Source organism: Chanos chanos, chromosome 5, assembly GCF_902362185.1.
Source record: "Chanos chanos chromosome 5, fChaCha1.1, whole genome shotgun sequence".
In the NCBI taxonomy this organism is placed as follows: domain Eukaryota; kingdom Metazoa; phylum Chordata; class Actinopteri; order Gonorynchiformes; family Chanidae; genus Chanos; species Chanos chanos.
In genome coordinates, this window is record NC_044499.1 from 45,174,675 (window position 1) to 45,199,079 (window position 24,405).

General features: G+C 39.2%; 3 protein-coding genes across 4 annotated transcripts; 2 read left to right on the top strand and 1 right to left on the bottom strand.

Annotated features, from left to right (window-relative positions):
• Nucleotides 1-350: 350 nt before the first annotated feature.
• Nucleotides 351-8,358, bottom strand: fra10ac1 (FRA10A associated CGG repeat 1). 2 transcript variants are annotated; one of them, XM_030775527.1, is made up of 14 exons: nt 8,308-8,358; nt 7,158-7,237; nt 6,890-6,982; nt 6,742-6,787; nt 6,394-6,470; nt 6,105-6,188; nt 5,918-6,002; nt 5,746-5,791; nt 2,839-2,952; nt 2,082-2,124; nt 1,851-1,987; nt 1,119-1,163; nt 689-758; nt 351-507 (listed from the first exon to the last, which is right to left on the bottom strand). In XM_030775527.1, exons 1-14 carry the CDS (start codon nt 8,335-8,337, stop codon nt 465-467), a joined length of 993 nt encoding a protein of 330 aa, XP_030631387.1. In that variant the 5' UTR covers nt 8,338-8,358; the 3' UTR covers nt 351-464. The 2 variants fall into 2 exon arrangements, with proteins under 2 accessions (XP_030631387.1, XP_030631386.1); XM_030775526.1 differs by having other exon boundaries at nt 689-773.
• Nucleotides 8,359-9,704: 1,346 nt separating this feature from the next.
• lgi1b (leucine-rich, glioma inactivated 1b) lies at nt 9,705-13,844 on the top strand. The gene is made up of 8 exons (XM_030775091.1): nt 9,705-9,895; nt 10,106-10,177; nt 11,393-11,464; nt 11,560-11,631; nt 11,984-12,055; nt 12,172-12,341; nt 12,585-12,749; nt 13,027-13,844. Exons 1-8 carry the CDS (start codon nt 9,705-9,707, stop codon nt 13,842-13,844), a joined length of 1,632 nt encoding a protein of 543 aa, XP_030630951.1.
• Nucleotides 13,845-15,135: 1,291 nt separating this feature from the next.
• slc35g1 (solute carrier family 35 member G1) lies at nt 15,136-18,412 on the top strand. The gene is made up of 3 exons (XM_030774122.1): nt 15,136-15,471; nt 16,617-16,794; nt 16,968-18,412. Exons 1-3 carry the CDS (start codon nt 15,165-15,167, stop codon nt 17,713-17,715), a joined length of 1,233 nt encoding a protein of 410 aa, XP_030629982.1. The 5' UTR covers nt 15,136-15,164; the 3' UTR covers nt 17,716-18,412.
• Nucleotides 18,413-24,405: the final 5,993 nt, after the last annotated feature.

The following is a 24,405-nucleotide window of genomic DNA, read 5'->3' on the forward strand; positions in this document are numbered from 1 at the left end:
CCATGATGTGTTGAATACTTCAAAAAGTGTGACTTGAAGCACATTTAACTGTGACCGTTCTACAGTAAGTATACAGGAGATTACCGCCTGCACATGTAATCCTTAGGCAAAAGACACGCAAGTGCCGAAACAGACCACGAACAATTAACCTTGACACTGATGCAGTGGTCTTCCACGCAACTATGACACACGGCATATGCCGTCCTCACGACATGGCTAGATAGGCGAATTTTGACACTGCATAAAGGTAAGGGAAATTACTGAGGATTGCCATCATCTATTTTTTTCAAAATAAACTGTGAATAGAACACTTTAAAGACAGAGATAAAAGAGGACTGCATGTTGGGACACTGAGAATATTTTAATCAAACTGGGCACATACATTCTGTTTATCACTCATTCTATAGTAAACAAATGCAAGAACTCCAGGTTTACACCACCCTGACAAGACACATTCCCCAGGCTCACAGAAACATGTCTTCAAAGTACTCATCAAACTCCTCCTCCCTGGAAAAGAAGCAGAGACAAGGGGTTTTCCTGTGCAATTCTCATTAAGTTCCACATTCCTCCTCAAAATGTTTCAAGCACCTACGTTCTCCAGTCAGGCCTGTATACATGCAGTAACATCTCATGAAACTCTGAGACCGGCATAATCTGTATTAAGCTAATGTCCAGTTAGTAAGCTCACCGTGATCTTTCCTCCACAGTGGGGGCAGGGCCTTTCCAATGATCTGACTCCGAGATACCCTCTTTCTCTTCTTCTCCGTCAGAGCCTGCAGAGAACAGGAGAAAGCTGGTCTTACCATACGACTAATAAACACTATCGTTAATAAAATCACAACAAAACCTATCAACATCACACAATTTGACAAATCAAAAGAAGTCTGATGGACCACACGGGGGGGGGGGGGGGGGGGGGGGGGGGGGGGGGGGGGGGGGGGGGGGGGGGGGGGGGGCAAGGAATTAGTTATAACTAAGCTACAGATCCGTTTTGGTCCTATGACTGCTTGAGTGATGTCGTGACATAGTGATAAGTACTTTAAGTTCACTTTGTGCAACCATAGCCAAAGGCTTGAGAAGTAATGAATGGTCAACACTGGGTCAAGGCAAGCTCTTACCTTTGTCTGATTCTTGGGAGTCCTCTGAACTTGAAGAATAGTGTTCTGTTGAAGATAAGAAACATGGGTTTCCATTCAATGTTGTGTTTAAGATAGAACCATAAATGTATGTAACAACAGGAATATGCTCATTTAAAGGATTTAAAAGGGAACTAGGCCTTATGTGCATGTATACAAACACACACATGCACACATATGTTATAGATGTGTATGTATGTATGTATGTACACTCACATATGTGTATGTGTGTGTGTATATATATATACACACACACACACACATACACATACACGTGTATGTGTTGACAGAACAATTGATTTTTAAATACATATGTGTTTTGAACATGTGTATACACCCCCCCCCCCCCCCACACACACACACACACGTGTGTATGTGTGCATGTACACACAAGCTCTAAAAACATATTTATTTAAAAATCAGTGTCTCAGTCAATATAAAGGCATTTGTATGTGGAATATGCATTTTAAGTACATGAACAAAGACAGACACAAGGAGCCATCCACAAGACTAAAACTAGAGGCACAACCATTTAGAAATGTTGCTCTTTTGCAAAGACATGTGCTGGTATGCTTTTCTCAGAACTGTTCAAGTAGTGTTTCCTAGTACAAAAAAAAAAAAAAATTATGGGGGCATGTTCGTATGTGCTTTTGGATAAGCCTGTGGGTGCAAGCTGAACAAAGCTAGCATTACCGGAGTCGGGCGGAGTCTTACCTTTATGCCTCTTGTTGTGTTTGTGTTTTTCTTTGCGTTTATGTTTCTTGGAATGGGACGATTTGGATCTCTTTGACTGAGGTTCATCCTCATTCTCTTCGGACGGTCGCTTTTTCTTAACTTTCACTTCCTTCCTCCTGTAGAACATTTCAAAATCAAGTTCAATGTTAAACAATTAAAATAATTGGAAAAGCCTGTACGTTACGTGTATATCGTGGGTATTCCTCTTACTTGTGATGATAATTCAGCTTGAATGAGCACTCAGGGCATAGTCCTGCACAATACAATCAGTATAAAATTAAATCAGGACAGTAATCAAAATTCAAAATATTTGTTTCTAAAAATTTTTGTTTGTTAAGAGAGTTTGTTAAATCTTTGGTTTTTACCCCTTTAAAGAAAATTGAAGGAGCTTCCATATTGAATCGATTAAAACGATTACTTTGAGGCCAAGATCAGGTCTCAGCTGAGCTGGTCGACGCCAGGATTGACAATTCCAGTTCTAGTTTGTTATGTCTACCCCTGCTTATTTACCACACATTTATCACTATTGCATGAATGGTACATTTCTGTTTGGCAGGATGGACAAGCCGTTTTGAAACGTGGAAATGAATAACTCAATTGTTGTAAAATGGCTTCTAGGGGATGTGTGGTTTCCCTCCTTGTAGGCGCCCTTATAACGACTCTGTTCGTGAAAATGACAAAAGACGCCACCCTTCACTGTCTGCAGCCATGTTATTGTTTGAATAATTTCGTCGAGAAAAAAACCCTTACTGACTGTGCTTTTAAAAGCAGCCAAATGCCATACACTCTTACAATCAAAACTACTGGAGTAGAGGAAGGTACAAGTCCGGTGAAAGCTAAGTGGAAGCACGCATGTTGGAGACAGATACAGTCTTCCTTAAGTCCGTACTAATTAGATTAGCTCCACCCAGGTCCAGTGGAAGGATTAATAGCCGTGGGCTTAGACATGCAGAGTCAACACTCTTACGGAGTTTAACCAGGGCATTCCTCTTCTCTCCCTGTTCCACGTAGGCAAAATTCACCTCCCAGCTCTTCAGGCCCTCCTGTTTCTCACAGCGTTTGCTCCCACACTGGAACTGGCCTACAAAGACATCATCAAAATACACCATCAAACGCACTCAAAGCAGAGACCGTATGCGCCATGAAAAACAAAAAACAAAAACAAAAACAAAAAAAACCCACAGAAACAAAAGTAGTTTCACAATAGCAACATCTGGAGAGAAACACTTCAGATCAGAGCGTTACGGTCATGCATGAGGGGAAGATGAAAGGTGCGGGGGGTTTTTAAAAGTGTACCAGCTTTAAAAGGCGAGGCCGGGAAAAAAAAGGTACAGAAATCTCGATGGCGTGTCTGCTGTATGAAGCCTGCTTAAGCTCTAGCAGAGAAAGCCAGCCTCTCACTTCTCCCCTTGGCCGTGGCCTTTGACCTCAGTTATCGCCGGGCTGGTTTTAGCTCCCACGGGCTTAATCGAGATTCCGCAGCTTGCGATTCAGGAGAAGTGCGTCATGAGAGAGATTTCTCCTGCCAGGCTTCCCCCCAACCCTGACATCCCACCGTCTGCCACGGCTTGGGCCGCAACCAGCTGGCAGCGCAGGGCTTCACGTGGAACAACATATGCGTGCTATCGAAACCAGACTCACTCTCATGCACCTATATTTCACATCAAAAACCCTTGCACTTGTTGGATTACATAAGGACAAGGTGTGACCTAAATCAGCAATATGGTATTGAGAGTTCTGAGAAAATGTATTCCAGTTATAGGTTGTTCATGAAAGGAAAATAAAAAAAAAAAGCAGGCATGTTCTGGCAGAGCTGAAGTGATACTGACTGATTGCTTTTGGCTTAGAGGACGTTTTCAGTGTTTTGTTTTTTTTTTTGTTCTGGCTTCAGCCAAATGTAGTGTTGCAATTTATATTACCAAAATGCAGTCGACGCGAGGAAAGATTAAAGAGCATTGTTGCTAAAAGTCACGCAATATGACGTCATGTAGTTCTATATGCGCTTGTTGTGCAGTAGTTGTTCAACATACTATTGACATTTCTGTGACCTTTGATCAAACAGAGTCCAACTCACATTGAAGAAGAAAAATAAAAAAAAAAACAACAAATCCCCCTGTGTTCTGCATCGTCACTGATAAAATCTGAACCCCCCCCAAAAAAAACACGAATTAAAGCACCCTGAGAGAAAGAATGACTTAGCTGCCCGACATCCTCACGTTGCCCAGATGGATTAATGCACTACGCTGTTATCCTGTTTCCTTGATGACGTACATCAGACTCTGGTCTCTTTAATTAAACTCACGTGAGTCACATTCAATCTGTTAAAGATGGGAATCTGGCAAAAGGCGTCTTTAGGGAGATGACATACAGGGTCTGGGTAAACCCCTGTTAGTCTCTGCAGTTATCCCCTCTACCCATTACCAGGCAAAGATAAATGCGTTACAGGCATCGTCACCACATAAAAGCAGAAGAAACTAGCCAATAACATCCTAAATTCAGTAAAACTATGTTAAAATATGCTCCAAAACCATCATTTGATTATTTGATAGAGAAAACTTTGCAGGAGAATTTTTTGGGGTATCGAACATATTGTATGTAAAGGAGTTTAAAACTGGGAGTGAAATGACAAGTGTGTGTGTGTGTGTGTGTGTGTGTGTCTGTGTGTGCGTGGTGGTGGGGGTGGGGGGGTGTGCTGTGGTTCAGGAGCTTTATTTAGTGAATGTGTGTTTTGCTCAGATCTGTGGTATCATGCCCAGCTCAGATCTAACAGCCTGTCCCTGTGAAGCTTGACCTCAAAGCACAGGCAGATGGGACACACACACACACACACACACACACACACACCACGGCTCAGACAGTAAGAGGACAAACCGTTGTCCGGTATACACGCGATGACAGCAACCTCAAAGCCAACATAGCTCACTAAGTTCATTAGCTACAGAGTGGCTGAGTTAAGCCAGCTGACAGGAGGTGGACGACCATGTGAAAACCTCAATGAGTCCCTGTCGTGTCAACACCAGTCTGTTCAATTTAAACTTCCTGTAGGATTCCTCCAAAGAACAGTGAAACTTGCTGAGGCACAAGTTAGCCAAACAGCACTTAGCCTGTGTTTACTGATTGTATAAGAACACAAACATGACCTAAGACCTAGAAACATTGTTAATCAGTTGAATTGATTTTTGTTACAAAATAACCAGCGACAGCTCTACCAACAAACACACATACAGCAAGGTACATATATTGCAAATGAGTGTTAGCCACTCCAGCATCTGATCAATAAGATAAACATATAACATTACATATCATTATATGATGTGACACTGACAGATCATTATATAACATTTCAATCATGATTTTGTATTGTAAGCTCACCTGTTAAAGCACACTTCCCACTTAAGACTATTTTTACTTAATATTATCCGAAAAAAAAAATAATAATAGCAATACTATTAGTCAGTTCAAAATCTTCCACTGTTTCCAGCCGGCAAATTTAAAACAAAAAAACAAAAAACAAAAACATGAAATCATTATGCCCTCATACCATACAAATGGCATTTACGGCTCTCATTGACCAAAATCATTACAATAACCAGGTAATCACAGATTGAAAGTTCCCTAGCAACAAGGATCTACAGTCTTGAACATGTCACAAAGTCAATACTGAAATCTCAGCTTCAGTGACACCACTGAAACTCCAGAACTCTACCACCATCTAGTGGGCAAAGTAGAACATGATTTACCGTTTACTATGACTATCCACTGCTGTGACTTTATCCTTTGGAATGGCCAGAATCTGTTTTGTTTGTTTTTTTTTGGGGGGGGGGGGGGGGGGCTTGATTCCTAAAGCAGTATATTCTAGCAGACACATACATACCTTTTCCAGAGACAACTTCATTTTCAACACGCCATCTAAATCCAAACTTCAGGGGGGGAAAAAACAGAACATTACATGTGCAGTAAAGTTACTGAGTATTTTTGACTATAAATCAGCTCTGCTAAACTATGGACTGGACGTACACACAGGAAAAGCCAAAAAGGGCACGTACCTTATTTTCTTTATATCTGCTGAGGTCAGCGATACAGTATTCCTTGAAGAGCTTGTCATAGTACTTCTTTGCAAGTTCTTTCTCCCTACACAGAAATGCTCAAATTTAAAATGTCCAGGTTTTCTGAAAATATTACAAAATAGTCCAGCTACATTTCAGTTGCATAAAAATACAGAAAAGCCTTCACCATGTCATATCCTCCTCATCCTCGTCTCGCCAGAGGAATCGGTGGTTTTCCCGCACTATGTGCATGTCTGTCTTATCATTAGTGCTAATGGGGAGAGAAAAAAAAAAAGAAATATCAGACTTACATTTGTTCAAAGTGGTCATTTCATCCACAAAAAGTTAACATGTTTAAAGACACAGCGATGCGAGATGGTGGTTTATTTTTACACTAATGTCAATGACAGGAGGTGCCAAACTCCTCAGCAAGAAACGGTCAACATTATAAGACTGATTTAGTTAAAACTACTTACGTGGATCGTCTGAAGTCCTCAAACTTTCCTCCATAGTACAATATGTAATCACTGACAAACTTTTTGTGTCTGTCAAACTGATGATATATCGTCAAGGATAATAAAAAGGTGAATGTAAACTCTGTTTCAAAGTAAAAAACAAGTTGATTTACAAATAATATTCTCAAGCACATCCCTCCCAACATCTTTCCTTTATTAAAGCTGACTAACAGGTGCTTTGACACAGATGAACTTTTTTAAAGTACAGCAGTACTATATAATCACCGTGGAAATGACCTTTTTCGCACATTATTTACAGTCCAGAAAGTACTGGCTTCTCTTTCTGAGACACTGGCACTGAAAAGATACGGCATTCATTGATATCAGGTGCTGTCGCCGGTTTCTCGCCTCTTCTCTGCGTGAATAAAGTACATGAAGGTCAGCGCATAAGCTTGTAAAGTCATGGGTTAGATGAGAATATTAAGTGCTCGACGTTTCTGAAAAAGCCGTGCGCTACCTGTCCCATTCCTGAGCAGCGACATGTTTGTGGGCCACCTTTGTGTGTCTTCCTTTCTGGAAGGGCTTCTGAAGGAGTTCAGTTTCACGTGCTCTGAACATTTGAAACAAAAACAAAAAACGAAAAAGTTTATCTGTGAGTTTGTGTCAAAGCCATCCCGATATGCTCACATTGCTTGTTTCTGTCATCAGCTCACTACAGAATCCATGACCGCCGGAGTGATTTTTCCCCTCTGAGAATCCAAACAGCACTCATATACGGCTCTTACCTGTTCTCTCCATCCCTTGATGTTCCACCCCCACCTTCATCATCACTGAAGTCTGAGTCATAGCCTCCACCTCCATGTACCTGCATAGCATCAATGGGTATAAGGACCTCATCAAATGCAGATCAGTACAGTTAAAAAAAAAATTCTATTTTCAATGAATGGGGAGGAGAAGTGATGATTCATGCACAGTAAGAACCATGGTTAATCTTAATTTGCTACAATGTCAACATTAAACGATATAATTTCCCATCTTTTTGTAAAACCCTCACAAAATATTCTGCCGCTATCTTTTTCAAGCAACCATCTTGACTTCTTTACACATTCATAACAAGTTCATAACATATGAAAGACCATAAGAGGACAGCTCCAGCAGGACAAGAGCACTACCAGATAGTTTAACAAAGCTAAGCACAGCAGTGCTTTGTCATCTTTGAAATAATACAAGATCAGCTTCAAAAACCTCAACTTCAGCAAAGTACGGGAAACAGAACACCAAGTGTCTAAAGCCGCAGTCAAATGTTGACAGGGAATAACGTGAAGGTCGAGCAGAAAAATGTCACACTGCACAAGTCAGCCACGAAGTCACAGAGTAGAGAACACAAGCAATTGTTCTTTGCCATGATTCGAACGTTGTTTGCAATATCATCAGTCACGAGAGGCACTGTATGTTTCTCATCCAACCTGTTGGTGACACTGTTATCTTCCTAGTTTCAAGGTAAGATAAATGAGATGCAGTCAGTTTTGCTGTTACCTCTGGATAGGTACAGACAGGCAGATTACAAAGGCCTGCAGATTAATATTGTTGTAATTTTATATATGGTATGCGAACCAGCTGACAAGCACTCGTTTCTCGGAACGTTGCTATTTTATCTCATTCATTCAAACACAGTTGAGCTGCCATTCAGCAGGTAAAGAGAAGAACACTCATAACGTCGTAATAAAGATTTGTTATCAGCTACCTCATTCAAGACTCAAAAAACACGAAAGAGAGGTTCAACAGCCTGCTTAAGGAATAAACGAGCCTGCTAACAAACTGACTGCACATTACATTATAAAACTTAGTAAGCACAGATATTAGTTACACGCTAATACAATGTCCCAGAAGTGGCGATGGGGAAACTGCAACATATGAAACAGAAATGATTATTACCTTGACAAGATCAAGACCACTTCGATTCATGTCTCAAACTGTTTATTGTCACCAGTGTTTTGATTCCGGCGCGTTCTGATGACGAAATACGTAGCGTGCCGAAACTGTTTTGCTCCGCCCATCTCGTGTTTCTGACAATAGCTTAAAACTTTAAGCAGAAAAGCGAAGCTTAAAATGATTTATTTAGACAAAATGCAATTTTTTGTAAGTTTCTTCATTTAGCTAGTGAACTAATTTTCAAATTTACTCGGGCATTTAAATGCCCCCATATTTTGTCGTTATAAAATTGTGTCAGTGAATTACAAGCTAAAAACCTTCATCACATGAAAAGGTCTGGTATGATCAGATTTTAATGAACAGAGTCTTGTGTAGGCTTGATTCATGCAAGCACAAGTACCCCTATACTATTTTTTTCTGAGCAAGAACAACAGTTCTCTTATGCTGTGTTAAAAGCTGAAGATGAACGCATTTAAGAAGGGGCGGCGGGGATGAAACATTTCCAGACTTCTGAACAAAAACTTTACTGTACTCACATTTCATTGGAAAGATCCCTACTGAACTCAGCAACAAAGATGTTTATGTCGCATATGGACTTCCTTGGGATAATTGGTTGTGAATTACAATGGCACTGTGTTGTGTTCCCCTTGAGAACTGTAACATGGGAAAACATTACAGAAATTACAGAAAAAAAGAGATGCTTACACTTAAAATATAAAAAAAATTAGTATGAATATTATGTTTATGAATTTTTCCATTGTTATTGTTAATTCGAATGCGATTAAGAATTAAAACAGTGTTGGAAATCAAATCATCCCCCATCCTCTTTTACTCCCTTGTAAAGAGGGGGACGCAGGTGCACCTCTCCATGCCTCATGAATATTCTAATCATCCCTAATTCATGCTTAGCGCCCACGCGCATTTACTTGAAAGCGTTGGACAGAAGCGCGCGCACACCTCAGATAATGCCCCTTCTTTGCATGACAGCTCCGTCTTCCGTTTATTGTTTTGTCCCTTTTATTTGCCAAAGTCATACTTTGATTTGGGCTCTTTTATTTGAATAGTTCATTTTTCTGGCAGCAATTAAAAATCTTCAGATTTTTACGCACGGTCCTGGAGAAGAGTCTGCTATTGTGTATTCATGCTGGATGTTTTTTTTTCTCGGCTTGATATTTCATTGCTGCGCCGCGCATAACGAATCCTTTGGTGTTGTGCCTGGCGATTAAAACCTAGCACGTTCAGTTGCATTCATCACACGGACTCATAGGAGGCAAATAACTACAGCGCGAACATTAAAACACCGTTATTTTGTCACCGAGGGATTTACAAACTGCGAAATTCTGTCTGAGAAACTCAGGAATATTTGATTTGTCAGGCTGCGCGTGTACCGACCTGACAGGATGGGAAATGTTGGGAGACTCTCAAGGAAATGCATATTTTTCCTTTGGATTGCCATCCTACTGGTTTTCGTTGAAAGCAAAAGAGGGAGACCACCCCGATGCCCCTCATCCTGCACCTGCACTAAAGATAATGCTCTGTGTGAAAATATCAGATCTGTTCCTCACAGCTTCCCTCCTGATGTCGTATCGCTGTAAGTGCACTGGAAAATTGCATTCTTGTTCAATTCCTCATCATGGAATGTGAGGAGAAATTAAGTGAATTCGCTAATTACGTATGATTAAAAGAAGATAAACGAGAAATTTAACTTTTAAAACACAATGGGTTTTCCAGTGTTATTATTATTATTATTATTATTATTATTATTATTATTATACCTTTTTGGTTTACTTCTCTTTTAAAGATCATTTGTAAAATCCGGATTCACCGAAATTACTGGGGGAAGTTTTCTACATACGCCAGCCCTGCAGCTCCTGTGAGTTCATGTTTTTTGCTAGTCTGTTTGTTTTGTTTTGAGAGTGAGTGTTCCGCTTTATAATAAAGGGAGTGATCGCCATGTTTTGAGTGTTTGTACCGGCCAATTACAGCCTGCTCCTTGTGCAGAGGGGAGCGCTGTTTCTTCAGCCAAACATTCTTTCCCGTGTCCAATTTCAAATAGCGCCTAAATTGGTGTGAAACTTATGCAATGCATTTGCTCAATGGAGGGCATGGCCTTGTCCTGGTGATGAGAAAATGAGTAGATTGTCTGTTCCTGGCCCACAAACACTATTCGGTAATTTAATTCCAGTTTAGAAATCTAAACAATCTTAGTCTTAAATTAATAGGTTTAACCGTAAATTAACAGATTTTAGAATCTCAGAAGGCTCTCCTTGCAAAGGACGTCCTTAGTATCAATATGCATTGGGCTTCCATGTCACATACATGATTCTGTAATAACCTGCCACTACCAGTTTAGAGATAATATTTGTGTTGGCAGAGTCTACAGCTTATCTAAAAAAAAAAAACATTGAAAAAATATTATCACATGTTTGTTCATGGAATCGTACTGAGCGTTCTTACAACGATAACAGTCTTTGCCCAGGAGCCATCTAGGAAATAAAACATTTCTCTTGAGCAAAAACAACAAACAACAACAAAAAACCCTTGACTAAGATAGCTTTGGCAGTTACCCTTATTCACAGCTGAAAGTGTAATAGAGACTCTTACATTCAGTTTGCTCCTTGTTTTACATTGTGAGTTTTCTGGGGAGAATTTGGGGTTTCTTCTGGAAGAATTTTTAGAAGACCCTGATGAAGTCACAAACTGCTGAAACACTGGGAACACCAATTAAATATATGAATGAGGAATTTGGTCATGCACCTCGTCTTCATTTTCTGCTCTGAATATGGTTCTCCTCTGGTCCACACCTGACTCTTGGATTTCTCTCACAAAGGAGGACCATTTGTTTCATTTTCAAGAATGAGTTAGAGTCTCTTGAATGTTTGTGCTACAAGAGCCGAGACTGACTGGGTACAAACTGTTATGCACAACTCGCATATCAAGTATCGTTAGGCCTAGGTGACCTTGTATATGCAGCCGTCTGAAAGTGCTTAGTTGTAGTTTTGTAATGTCAATGCACAGCGTGAAGTACTTGAAATGTCTTGTCCAGAGTGACCATTAAAGCAATTTTGTACATCCTCTCTTCTCCCAGCTTGTTCACAGCTAATTCATTTGATTCTATAGACGAAGATGCTTTCATGGGACTACCCCATCTGGAATATTTGTGAGTTGTATTTCTTTTATTAACCCTGGCCCAATGTTTGTTCAGTATAAAAAGCTGCTAAACTCAACGTAATTATTGTTATTGTTATGTTTCAGGTTTATTGAGAATAACAAAATTGAATCAATATCCCCTCATGCATTCCGTGGTTTGAAGTCTCTAATCCACCTGTAAGTCTTAATGTTTGCTATTTCCAAATCAATAGCCTAAATTTGCTGAGTCATTTTCAATGCATTTAAAAGGTTAATTACATTAAATGCAAAAAGTGAATCAGTGGACTTATCAAGATACAATACTTGTGCCTCAAAAAATATATAATTAAATAATATAATTAAATGTAATTAAATGTATGTCTGAGACTCTAAAACAAGATAAACATTTCATAGGTAGCATACTTAGGTTGCACTTTTCCTTGACTTGGGAAGCATACCTGTTTAAGGGCAAAGAGCATTCATGCTATTAGAGCTAAAGTGTTTGTGACATTGGGCCACATTATTTTTTTTCTCTCTTTGTGCCCAATAGAAGCTTAGCCTATAACAACTTGGAGACATTACCAAAAAATGTTTTTAAAGGCATGGATGCCTTAACAAAAGTGTAAGTATTCCTGATACACTCCAGAACAAGCTTGATTACACTTGATTATACATACACACACACACACACAAATCCACATATTTACTGGCTGCTAAACTGGTCAACTTATTTCACAGAGATCTTCGTGGAAACATGTTTAACTGCGACTGCAAACTGAAGTGGTTGGTTGATTGGATGTATAACACCAATGCAACTGTAGATGAGATATACTGCAGTGGGCCACCACTTCACCAGGGGAAGAAGATAAATGACCTAGTTCCACAGTCATTTGACTGCATTACAGCAGGTGATGGGCTGCATTCAGTTTCAGCTCATATGTGCTTTAAAATAGAACTGTATTCTTAGTCAAAACTGCTTCTTTTAAACCACTCTTGACACTTGAATTATTCATTAAATGTCTTAAACCTTCAAAAACCTTAAAAGGTAATGGCAAAAAAAGTATCACAAAGTCACAAATTAAGTCTTTATACTGCAACATGTAATGTCACGCTTAAAATCGTAAAGGTGGTGTTTGTCCATTCTTTTGTAGAATTTGCCCTGCATAGGACCCTGCAGTTTGAATCCATTTCTGTGGAGGCCTTCACATTTCAGAATGATCAATACATTGTGTTCGCCCAGCCCTTTACGGGAAGATGTAACTTCTTAGAATGGGATCACGTCAACACGAACTTCAGGACCTTTGACAGTATTGAGAGTGAGAGATGAAAACACTCTATTTTATGGCAAATTATAATTTTTTTGTTTCTTCATCATATCATTAGGTGGCAAAACATTTACGGTAAATTGTATACACTAACAATAATACATAAATCTCAAATAAAACATGAATGCCATTTTAAAAATATATTGATTCGGAAATAATTACATTTGTAAAAATGTGTTTTTTGAAATATAAAGCTTCAAAAACATTTTTCTTTTTCTGAATGTAACATTATATTTTAACCCATTTTGTTTTCTGTTTTTCCTAACAGGCACTTCCACTGTTGTATGTAAACCACTGGTCATCGATAATCAGCTTTTTGTCATTGTTGCCCAGCTGTTTGGGGGCTCACACATTTACAAGCGGGACATCTCCGCCCACAAGTTTATTAAAATCCAGGACATTGATATCTTAAAAATTAGAAAACCCAATGACATAGAAACTTTTCGTGTGGATGGCGAAACATTTTTTGTGATAGCAGACAGTTCCAAAGCAGGCTCCACAACAGTGTACAAGTGGAACGGTAACGGTTTCTACTCACATCAGTCACTCCATCCCTGGTACCGTGACACAGACATAGAATACCTGGATATTGGCAATAAGCCTCATCTCATCTTATCCAGCAGTTCCCAGTGCCCTGTTATATACCAGTGGAGTAAGAGCCAAAAGCAGTTTGACAGACGCACTGATATACCAGAGATGGAGGATGTTTATGCGGTCAAGCACTTCAAGGTGAAGGGCGAGCTGTATATCTGCTTGACACGCTTCATTGGAGACTCCAAGGTGATGAAGTGGGATGGCTCCATGTTCACAGAGACACAAACAATGCCCTCCCGGGGTTCCATGGTGTTTCAGCCAGTGTCCTTTGGCAACTGGCAATATGCCATTCTAGGCAGTGACTTCTCACTTACACAGGTCTATCAATGGGACGTGAAAAAAGGTCAGTTTGTTCATTTCCAGGAGCTCAATATCCAGGCACCAAGGGCATTTTCATTGGTGTCAATTGACAACAAAGAATTCTTACTCGCTTCGAGTTTTAAAGGAAAAACCCAGATATATGAACATCTAATGATTGACTTGAGTAATTAATAAGTTCAGAGAGAAAATGCAGAAAACACCATCAGACATTCATGGTGATTTAACTTACTGTGAGATCACATGCATGATTTAGCCTGCTAATAACAATTCCAGAAGAATGCCTCACTAGAAAGATCCTTTGTATCCTTCTCAGTTGTCATTATCTGTTCTACACTTTTCAGTTTTTCCCTTTTCTTCTAAACAAAAGCCATTGTTAATGTATTCTTTGCAGTTATAAGCCCTGAAAACAAGTGCTAGCACATTGTTTACAGACAGGGTATAATAAAGGGACAAACATTAAGATAGAATCTCCAGATTAACTGACTCACAAATTGCCAAATAAACTGTTTACATTTTACAGTTATCTGGAAGGTTGTGTTCCAAGGAAACTTCTCTAGAAGAAGAGAGTGACCATTTCATCGAGACAGTTTGAATATGAGCGCTTTTAATTTTTAAATAACATTTTTGTACGATAATTTGATCTTATTACTCTAATGCAATAAACTAAGACTTTGATGTAGTTGTTAGTTTTGTGTCAAATAATGAGGGAAAGTGTTTAAACTGTTATTGTAGCTTGTTTGTATCATGTGTACAGCACTAATAAAAATCAAATTTGATACCACAAGTCATTTGGAATGGCTCACATTTTCCTAGGATAAAAACAGAGACTGAAATTTATTTAAAGATTTTTTTAAAGAAACTAAATTTCAAAATGATTAACAACAGTAACCACAATAATACAATTAAAACTGGCTACGTCCTAAAATAATCTGTTTTTATGGTTTACCAAACTCCATGTACTTCTGCCTCCTGCACGGGAATGATTTTGCTATTTTCATGTTCTGATGATAATATTTGCAATAACATGTGTATGCTTCAAGGTTCAGAATGATGCTATATGTGACCAATTATTCCCTTCTCATTTGCCGTACAATACTCCAGGAAATCGCAACCTCCGGAAAGCTTTATAGTCGTCCAGCTATTTCACATGTTCTTTAATCTGATTCACCCTACGCGCAAAACTGAATTCCAGCTGCTCTGCCCCAAGCCCTTTTTTAAGTAAAAGATCGGATGGGGTATAAAAACTGTTAATAGCTCCTGACACCACATAAAGCTTTCAACCCTTTCAGAAGGCTCTAGGGGGGATTGGATAAATGGTGAATTTGTTCTGCAATTCGCTCTTTACTTTACTGTGCTATTCACTCCCTCTAGTGGAGGAGTAAACCGTAGTCACTCGAGTCAAGGTTAATTATTTAACTTGTGGTACCACTGTCTCAGGGAACAGTGTGGAACAGTACTTCGTTAAGGTATGCACACCTGTTACATCTTAACATGGGTGACTTTAGAGACAAGAATGGTTCAGTAAGTTATGATGATACAGTTTTAACGGCTGTGCCTACTAGAGAGGAGGACGTCACGGTGGCATTTCATAAAGTTGACAAAGATGGTGACGCTACAGAAGACTTAATTCTGTTGAAAAGTAATTCTGAAGTACCCAACGACGATGGTGAAGGAACAAAGATTTCACAAAAATCAAGTAATACGAGAAAAGGCACCTTCGGTCGAGGTTGTCTGTGTTGCGGAAAAGAACACGGAGAAATTGAGATGGGTGACGCAAGGGGAGATTCCCCACAAAGAGGTAAACTTGTATGAGCACTTTTCACGCTCTCCAGATGTCTATTTGAACACATTTTATTTGTCATATATATCTTATGGCTCTAATTTCTCAGAATGGTAACAGAGTCTGAACTTCATACACTCAAGAGCCTCGTGTTCCTGGTAACATTACGTAATTAATCCCATTTACTCTGCCGGACCCCCCAGTTCGCGGTGTAATATCCGTCCGATATGTAGGATGGTAGTTACATTAATGTTTCTGCCAGTTTATGTCCTGTGTTGACAAGACTGTATGAAAGGCATTTTCATCATCGGACCCTTCTAAGTAATAGCCGTAATTCAGTAATAGTTTATAGCCATTATAAAATTCGATTTAATTTTTATCAACGTACGGAATGACATTGCATTTTTTAAACTAGTCTGTCTCTGGACATGGATGCTGTAACTACGTTAGTGTTGAGATTGTAGCTTTGGTAGATGGAGAAGACAAAGACAGAGGAAATCTGTATAATTCACGATAGCTAGTGCATTTCCTTTCTTCAAAGAAACAGTTGGTCACCGTCCGTCACCATGAGTTACGACTATGAACTTGAATGGAAGCTTTGTGGCTCTCATTCTTGGTAAAATATTTGATCATGACCTTGGTATTTTAATTATGTATCAAGCCCTGATCAATGGAAATTTTGTGTTTCAGGCCCCATGTTGTGTGAGGTGAGTCCTGGTTTTAATGGGACAGTCATACAAATTGGCACTTATCCAATGTTGGCACCCTCACCTTGACCTGAGTGGGCATAGTGAACAAAAGGCAGTCAGCAGGTAGTAAATTTTACTGTATATCGTACTGATATCTCACAAACCCCGGGGTCTACATCTCATGACACACGCAGGTCGTCCAAATAACACAAAACTAGAGTTTGCATGCTGCGCCGCCGCTTGTTTCATTTCATTCCCTGACCAGAATTCAGATCACATTCCATAAAGTCAAAACACTCTACTGTGACCTTGAGTTTCATTATTACTAGCTGTGCGTAAGACGAGTTGTCTACAGCCTGGCTTATTGCTCAACACGTGTTAAGTGTCACAAGGATGATGATTAATGCTTCACAAAGAATTAAGAAATGATATTAGCATACGTGACTGACCAGTTACTCTGTTTTTGTTAACCAGCGGAGAAGAGGCCTCCATGTCCTGGACTCGGCCTAATGTATGCCCTGCTGTCATGTGTATTTTTCTCCTCTGCCTCTCTACTCGTGAAGAAAGTAGAGGGTATCCATGCCATTGAAATCAGTGCAATAAGATGTTTTTTCCAGATTCTTTTTGTTATGCCTGCAATGATATACCACAAGTAAGTCCATTGTATTCGTAATGAAAACTGTACATTTTAAACCGGTATTAGTGTTGTTGCTGAAAAAAACCTTCAACAATAGAAAGTGTCAGTATAGACATAATGATATGATGTTTGTACATACTTTCACAGTGAAGTATAACTTCTAATTACTGGTACTGCCTGCTTTACAGAACTGGTTTTTTGGGACCAAGAGAACTGCGCATCTATTTGTTTCTGAGAGGATTCCTTGGATGTAATGCGATGATCCTCTTATATTATGCTGTGCTGCAGATGCCTTTGGCAGATGCTACTGTCATCATGTTCAGCAATCCAGTCTTCACTGCTTTGCTGGCCTGGATTTTCCTCAAAGAAAGATGTACAATATGGGATCTTTTCTTCACTATGTTCACACTTACAGGTGTCATATTAATTGCCAGGCCCCCGTTCCTCTTTGGTTATGACGTTTCAGGAATAGAGGGGGATTACAGCAATCACATCAAAGGCACGGCTGCAGCGTTTGCTGGGGCAGTAGGGGCAGCGTGCACAATGGTTGTTCTAAGGAAACTGGGGAAAAGCGTTCACTATTTTCTCTCTGTGTGGTACTATGCTGTCATAGGTCTAATCGAGTGCGTCATTACTTTATTCATCCTCAACGAGTGGACACTTCCAAATTGTGGCTGGGATAGGTTTAATCTAATGGCCATCGGACTCCTTGGCATAGGTGGTCAAACATTCCTTACCAAAGCACTCCAGATTGAGAAAGCAGGTCCTGTTGCACTAATGAGGACTATGGATGTAGTGCTGGCCTTCATCCTTCAGTTCCTCTTCCTTAACCGAAAACCAACGTGGTGGAGTCTTGGTGGGGCATTGTGTGTTGTCAGTAGCACAAGTGGAGTTGCACTAAGAAAGTGGTACAATAGTACCAGAAACAGCAGCTGATTGTTAAAGATTCATCTGCGTATTGCAGAAAAGACACATCGTTGCACATTAGTGGTTAGACCTCTTAATGTAAAGTGTGTTTACCAAAGATTAAGTATATATTTATGAGGTTACTGACAATTTTTCACCATAGACGACTGGCCTTTTTCAGACTGAGTCTACATAGTCTGTTCTTCTACAACCTAAGACCTACCAGCCAAGGCTCCAAAGTTGTATTTTTTTTTAATAACTGCAATAAAGCGAATCCGTTTTATTTAGAAAACTTAATTATAGTTTACTGCTGGACAGAATTTTATTTTGTTGTAGACGCTGAGTCAGTGAGTGTGTGCAATGTTGATGCAAATAGCAGAAGTTTGCACATTTCCATTGTTAGTTATATAGATGGCATTTTATTAAATCTGAAGTAGAGACTTGAAATGATTTGCTGCTTCAAAAATAATTTCATAGCAGATACAAGATATTGTTTCCTCCACTACTGAATTGTGATGACGGATCCGTTGAACATAAATTCGTCCCGGTGTTTGTCTTTTTTAGCCAAATTGTGTGGCACGTTACAGGGCGATTCTACTTGACGTCATCCCCTGCAAACCAAGTGCTCTTTCGTACGGCCACAAAATTTGTGAACCTTTGAGTTGGACTTTTTCCTGGCATATCATGAACTTATGTAATGCCGCCCCATAAATATTTGCACGACAAACATTGAGTAATTGGATTTCTTTGACATGTTGCCTGTTACCGAGACCAGAAGTCATAAACCACGGTGTTGACCATTATTTATCAGATGCTGACTTTGAAGTGTTAAGCAGGACCATGTTAAGTTTATTAATTTCCTGCACCTCCTTTACCTTCACTTATCTATTTTAAACAGGCTTTGAGATTAGTTAGAACATAAATAATTATCTATAAAAATGTTTAACTGTCAATGCACTTGTTAGTTTGGCTGTGCTGCCTTAATATTGTGCTGGAACAATCCACTATGTCTGAATATTATCTTCTACATTATTTTTTGGTTAGAGTCATAAATCGAAATGAATATTTCATTATACTGAATTTTTAAATTACACTTTTATAGAATTGAATTGCATGTCCAGGAATCACAACTAGTAATTTCACAGAAAGCAAGTATTCAAACTTTTTCAGTCTATTCTTAAACTATTTTTTAGAAAACTAATTACATTCAGTTTATTGTACATTACTTGAAAGAATTAAAGCACTGTTGTTCATCTTGTTTGTAACCTGGATATTTTTTTCTTTCCTTTTAACATTGCACAGGGCAACTGATTCATATGGTCCTCAGTGTTGATGGGGTTTCAAAACATTTTGGACCAGAATCTCAGAACTCATACTGTGTTTAATTTAAAGGTGATAACCCTGTACTAGAGCATACCTTTAAATAATTTTTCATGTTAATTATTTCATTGACTTTACTGTGAGCTGCAGTTAGAAACTCCTTTCATGTACTTTTTACACGAGTAAAAAAGTTTCTTTGATAGGTAAAAGAACCATTTGGTTCTCCTTATGACATAATTCCCCACCCCATGTTCCCACTGCCATTTAGTGTGCGTAAAGATCACCACTGTTAGAATCTGTTCACCACAAGCGGGACTACAGTAAAATACACTGAGTGATTCCTCGTTACATAATTTGTAGATAAGAGGGTATGTACACTTCCTTCAAGAACTTTGGATGTTTGAACACAATGAACAATGGTAGATGTGCACTTACTAACAACAGTGACTGGAATACCTGTCTGGCTAAAATTACACATTGAATTTAGGACCAAGTAGAGGATGTTCAGTGTAAATCCAGTAGGGGGCATAAAGATCAAATGTTTCTGTTTTGTAGGGGATGCTTGTCCTCATAGAAAAGTCAGCGTGTGGTTCTGATTTTCGCTGTATGACATGAGGAAAACAGAATTACTTTTTTTGAGACTACAATGAACATAGCACTCTAAACTGAAATGCATCTCAGCATCTGCCTTACACACAGACCTGCTGCTTTCACTGACAAACACTCAAGATTAATGATTTTGCCTTATCTGTAGTATGTCTTCCAAGAGAAAATTAGATGAAGGTGTTTTCTCTGCGGACGGCTGCACTGTCATCATGAAAGGCGCCTCTCCTTTCCCCAGGCGGGCTTTGCAGAAACGTTGGATGACGAAGATGAGTCAGAATCATAATGTAGTGACTTGCTGCTGAGGCGAGTGCACAAAAGTAGGCAACGAAAGTTCACCGCAGTCCATTTCAAAACCGGTAGAACCCCAACCGTTGTTGGCTGCACATTTTGTCAGAAGCTGGCACACGTGCGCTTGTCCATTCGCTGACAACTCCGTGAAGGATAATTCATCTGTCCAAATAACATTTCCCCCACTGCTCAACCACGGTTACCCATCAGTTCTGTCTCCAGTACCCGACGAACTGCAATGTTAATTGCGTAATTCAGTAGCCAAGTCTGTGAGGTGGAAGAACATGTTTTCGCTATACACAGTTTCAGTCACTTTTAAACTGACACAAATACGTCTTCTAACAAACTGATTTATAACGTCATGTAAATTGGTTACCACGAACTAGGCCAGCCTTATATAAAATAAGACTAAATTGTTCTTGCCTGTATCATACTACATTATATTACTATAATATATATTATTATTCTTGAATATACAGTTTGAACTCAAGCTCAAGCAAGTAGCCATTCATATTTACCTTGTGCCCTATACAGCTAAGTAATTTCTTATGTATGGTCGGGTCTGGTTACCTTATTGAACTGCGTACAATTTGGAAGACATTGAACATTCTTTTTGGATGGCATAATTCCCTCCCAGAAACGAGGAGTAGCCTACTATAAAAACACTGAAACCATTACAAGTACTGTTAATTCAATGCAGAAGGATGACTCAGGTGAAGCAGACAGGCGGCGTACTCGGTTAGTCGTAGTCTATAAACTATACCATGATTGCACGGAGTCCAGTCGTAAAATAACATTCAAACTTCATTTATTATAATGAGACAAAACAAACAGTGAATAAAATACTACACAAAAGCACTTCGACTACAATAAATACAGTAGGATGCGTGGCGCGGGCAAAATGCGAAAAATAACAATTCAAAACATAATAAATTGGTCGCATTCATACTAATTGAGGGGAATGCAGAGTCAAAACAAAAGGGTATGGGAGTACAAAAATCAAATAAAATTTCTGAGTTAAAACCACAAACTGTAGAACCTATGAAAATGAAACCGATTCAAAAAGCTCAGCAAGACAAAGTTTTCAAAGTTTTCGTAGGCTGACGTAAACAAAACGAAATAACATGAAAAAGCCGCAATACAAACAAAAAACATTTGAAAACAGGCGAAGTGGAAAACTGCCATTCAGCAAGAGAATAGGAGAGCTGAAGTGGGTTTGACCACGATGAATTTCACGAACACGATTCTCAGACATTCCAATGATGTGACACTGCACTCATTAGTTCAAGCGGCAGCTATTGTCCTGCACCAAAGCCCAACTGCAAATGCTTGCATAGGTTTACGTTGATCTTTATCCACGTATCGCAGCAGGGTCTCGTTTATTTCTTACTATCAACTTTCTCTTTCGCATGGCAGCGCAAAGTAGGCATTTTCAAAAGTCTCGGAGAAGTCCCAGGCTGTCCACAACTGTCGATTACCCAACTGTGGAACCGTGGCAGTAAGTACTTTGTTTCTTGATTTCCCTGGTTGGCGCGTGTTAACACGTGTTGATTTGAACGTTCATATCGTTTCAACTTAACATTTTTTATTAGTTTGGTTTTTAATGCGTCTGATTATGGTTCAGTTTAACACAATGCCCTTTAATTAAACTGAAGGTAAAGGCGAGATGTGTCGAGAGTAGTGTTTTCACGGTCTGCTCCGGTTTATGAATACCACAACAAACAGAAATAAACCGATCTATAGCTGCTGTTTTCATTAGCTTGTCTGTTAACTTGATCAGTATGACCTGCAGTTCTTAACTATGAACCTTTTAGCTGAATGCAGTCCTGTTTGTCATCACCAGTCATACCTTAATGGGTCGTAAGGAGGTAACAAGTGTATGATTCCGTGGTATGCCAAGATGCAGATTAACAATGCTGTGCAGCACGAGTCTGCTTTGCTCGCCTGAGTACAGTCTATGTGCATTGTTCACCAAAGAACATTTTACGTGACATCAACTTAAAAAATGAAATATTCCAGCAATTTAAAGAATCCATTAGCCAAACTAATCGATGTCGAAACTGTCTTGTGTTGGCTACGGTGAGTCAATGTGAGGTACATTCCGCCGCCCCCCATCATAACTTTGCCTCTCCTGTCTGTTTTCTTTGGATGAAGTCAGTTTAATTTGACCTGCTGTTTCATTCTGCACTGGCTGAAAACATGTAACTTGCTAGGTTCATTAGTCCATGGGAAGATTTGTGGCTGCGTTGTAAAGTGCAGGCCAGTGCGCTCAATGTTGACAACACATGGTAGAAGATTCAATTTTATTATAGTTATTTCATAGGTAATATCTTTTCATTAGTATAGGCAGAAAATCATGCTTTGACGTATTTAATTGCGAGGCTGTTTATCTGGTTTAGCTCAGGGGCTCTGTCGTAATATGCCATCAGCGAACAAAATTGTGTCAAGGCAGTCAGATTCCAAGTCCGTTATAAAGGGCAGAGAAAAAAAATGCCACATAAAAACAAGGCGTGTCTACATATAATTTCACAACACAGTGGATTGTAAACCCTTGTGTTGACTAGGGCCAGTACGTTAGCGCTCAGATCTCTTATGACTTTTCATCTGAATGAGAAATCAGATTGATCCAAGAAATTTCAGTTATCTCTGATTTCTTTGTAGTAAGTCTGTGAAATGGAAAGAAAAACTCAGTGTTTCTGAGATTTAGCTGTTTTTAAGTGTCAGTCTCACCTATAGACTTTGACAACATCAGTTTATCGAAAGTAATCTTTGTTAAAATAGTTGTTTGCCGAGCGGTAGCTTGAATGTTGTGCACTTTACAAGCTTAATTTGTCATAATGAAAAAGTGACTGTTTGAGTTAGAACTTATACTAGCCTAAGTAGGTTACTTTGTTCTAATTCTTGAATGTTTGATTGAATGTTTACAGCTTCAGAGAGCTGCTTTTGGGTTGACACACCTTGCTTATATGTGGCCTAACAAGAAACTTGTTCAGTGAGAGGAGACAACACGCCCACTGTGTCATAAAATCAGAGATACAAAGCTTGGAGGATAATCACGCTCAATAGTTCATGCTTCCAAGGCGTCAGTATCAGCTATGTTGTTGAAGGTATTGCAGTCATAATGTTACTGCCGACTGGAGCACTAGTTAGTGATATTCAAACTATATGGTAGCATAGAGGATCGCACTGACCGGTGGCCTAGAACAATTATTGCATTGCTGACAGGTCCAAATTTTATGACCTTCTCCTGACACATATAGCTTTGATTAGAACTGTATGTGTTGATTGTCATGGATGTAGCTGTTTACTCAGTGATATCTCAAGTATTTTATAGAAGTCCACTGTTACATTAGAATTGTTTTGTCCCGTAGAGTTTACCAGTCTGCCTCTGTCTCTCTTTAGGATAAGGTCTTGTGCAGTGGACAAGTAGACCTGGTGTTCCTTAATCACTGTGTCTACACAAAGCTGTCTTCATTGCTAAAGGTAAGATTCAAACACAGTTTGACAATCCTATCCTCTCTGTTTATTAATTATCGTTATTTTATTTCTCAGATGCATAAAGTTGTTTTAATGTAAAGTATTCCTATGTGTTGTCCTGAGTACAGGTAGTGTGCTGGCTTTTGAACTTTGAGACTATTCATTGATTTATAAATTAGATTTGTGGCCATAAAGGTCCTCCCCCTCCGTGGATTTATTTAAAGATTAAGGACTGTTTTTATATGAGAACTTCTTCAGGTTTAGATGCCATATGAATTTCTCATAATGTGTTGTAGCAATTTGTTCAAGGAAGGAGGCATTTTCATCTGCTGTCATCATAACAAAACAGATAGTTATACAGTGACTATGTGTCACAGTTTTGCACACACTGTAAGATAAGGGAGTACCTTTTTGTTTACCACATGATCACATGCCGGAGTACTGATGCAACGCCTTCACTAGTATGTTCTACTGAAAGCCAGGTGCCTTACTGTCCAATTTGTTTATTTTTCTCTTGTAAAGGCATCTTCCATAAGACCAAGAATACAAGTATAAAATATTGAAGCACTTTTGCTCTCTTTTTCTTTCCTGTTTTTTTTTTCTTTCTTATTTTTTTCTTTCTTTCTTTCTTTCTTTCTTTCTTTCTTTCTTTCTTTCTTGCTTTCTTGCTTTCTTTCTTTCCTGCTTCCTTCCCTTCTCTCTTCTGTTTTCACGTTTATCCCTTGTTTGGTTTTATCCAGACTTTCCCGTTTTTTGTCATGCTGCTCGACCATGTAAAGGACCCTCGTACTCTACTGGGTAATAGATTTGGAGTTGTCTGTGTGGGTGTGGGAACCATACTTAAGGACTTTTGCTGGCTGGATTCCCCCTGAATCAATTCAACAAATGCCCCCCCCCCCCTTCCCCCCCTGTCTTTCTGGGCTGTCTCCCCCAGTGAGGCCTCACATTCCAGCGACCCACGCAGTTTAACAGTGTGATATTTTTTTTTTCTGTTCCACAACTTTGTGAGGTTTTGGACAACTGTTTGAT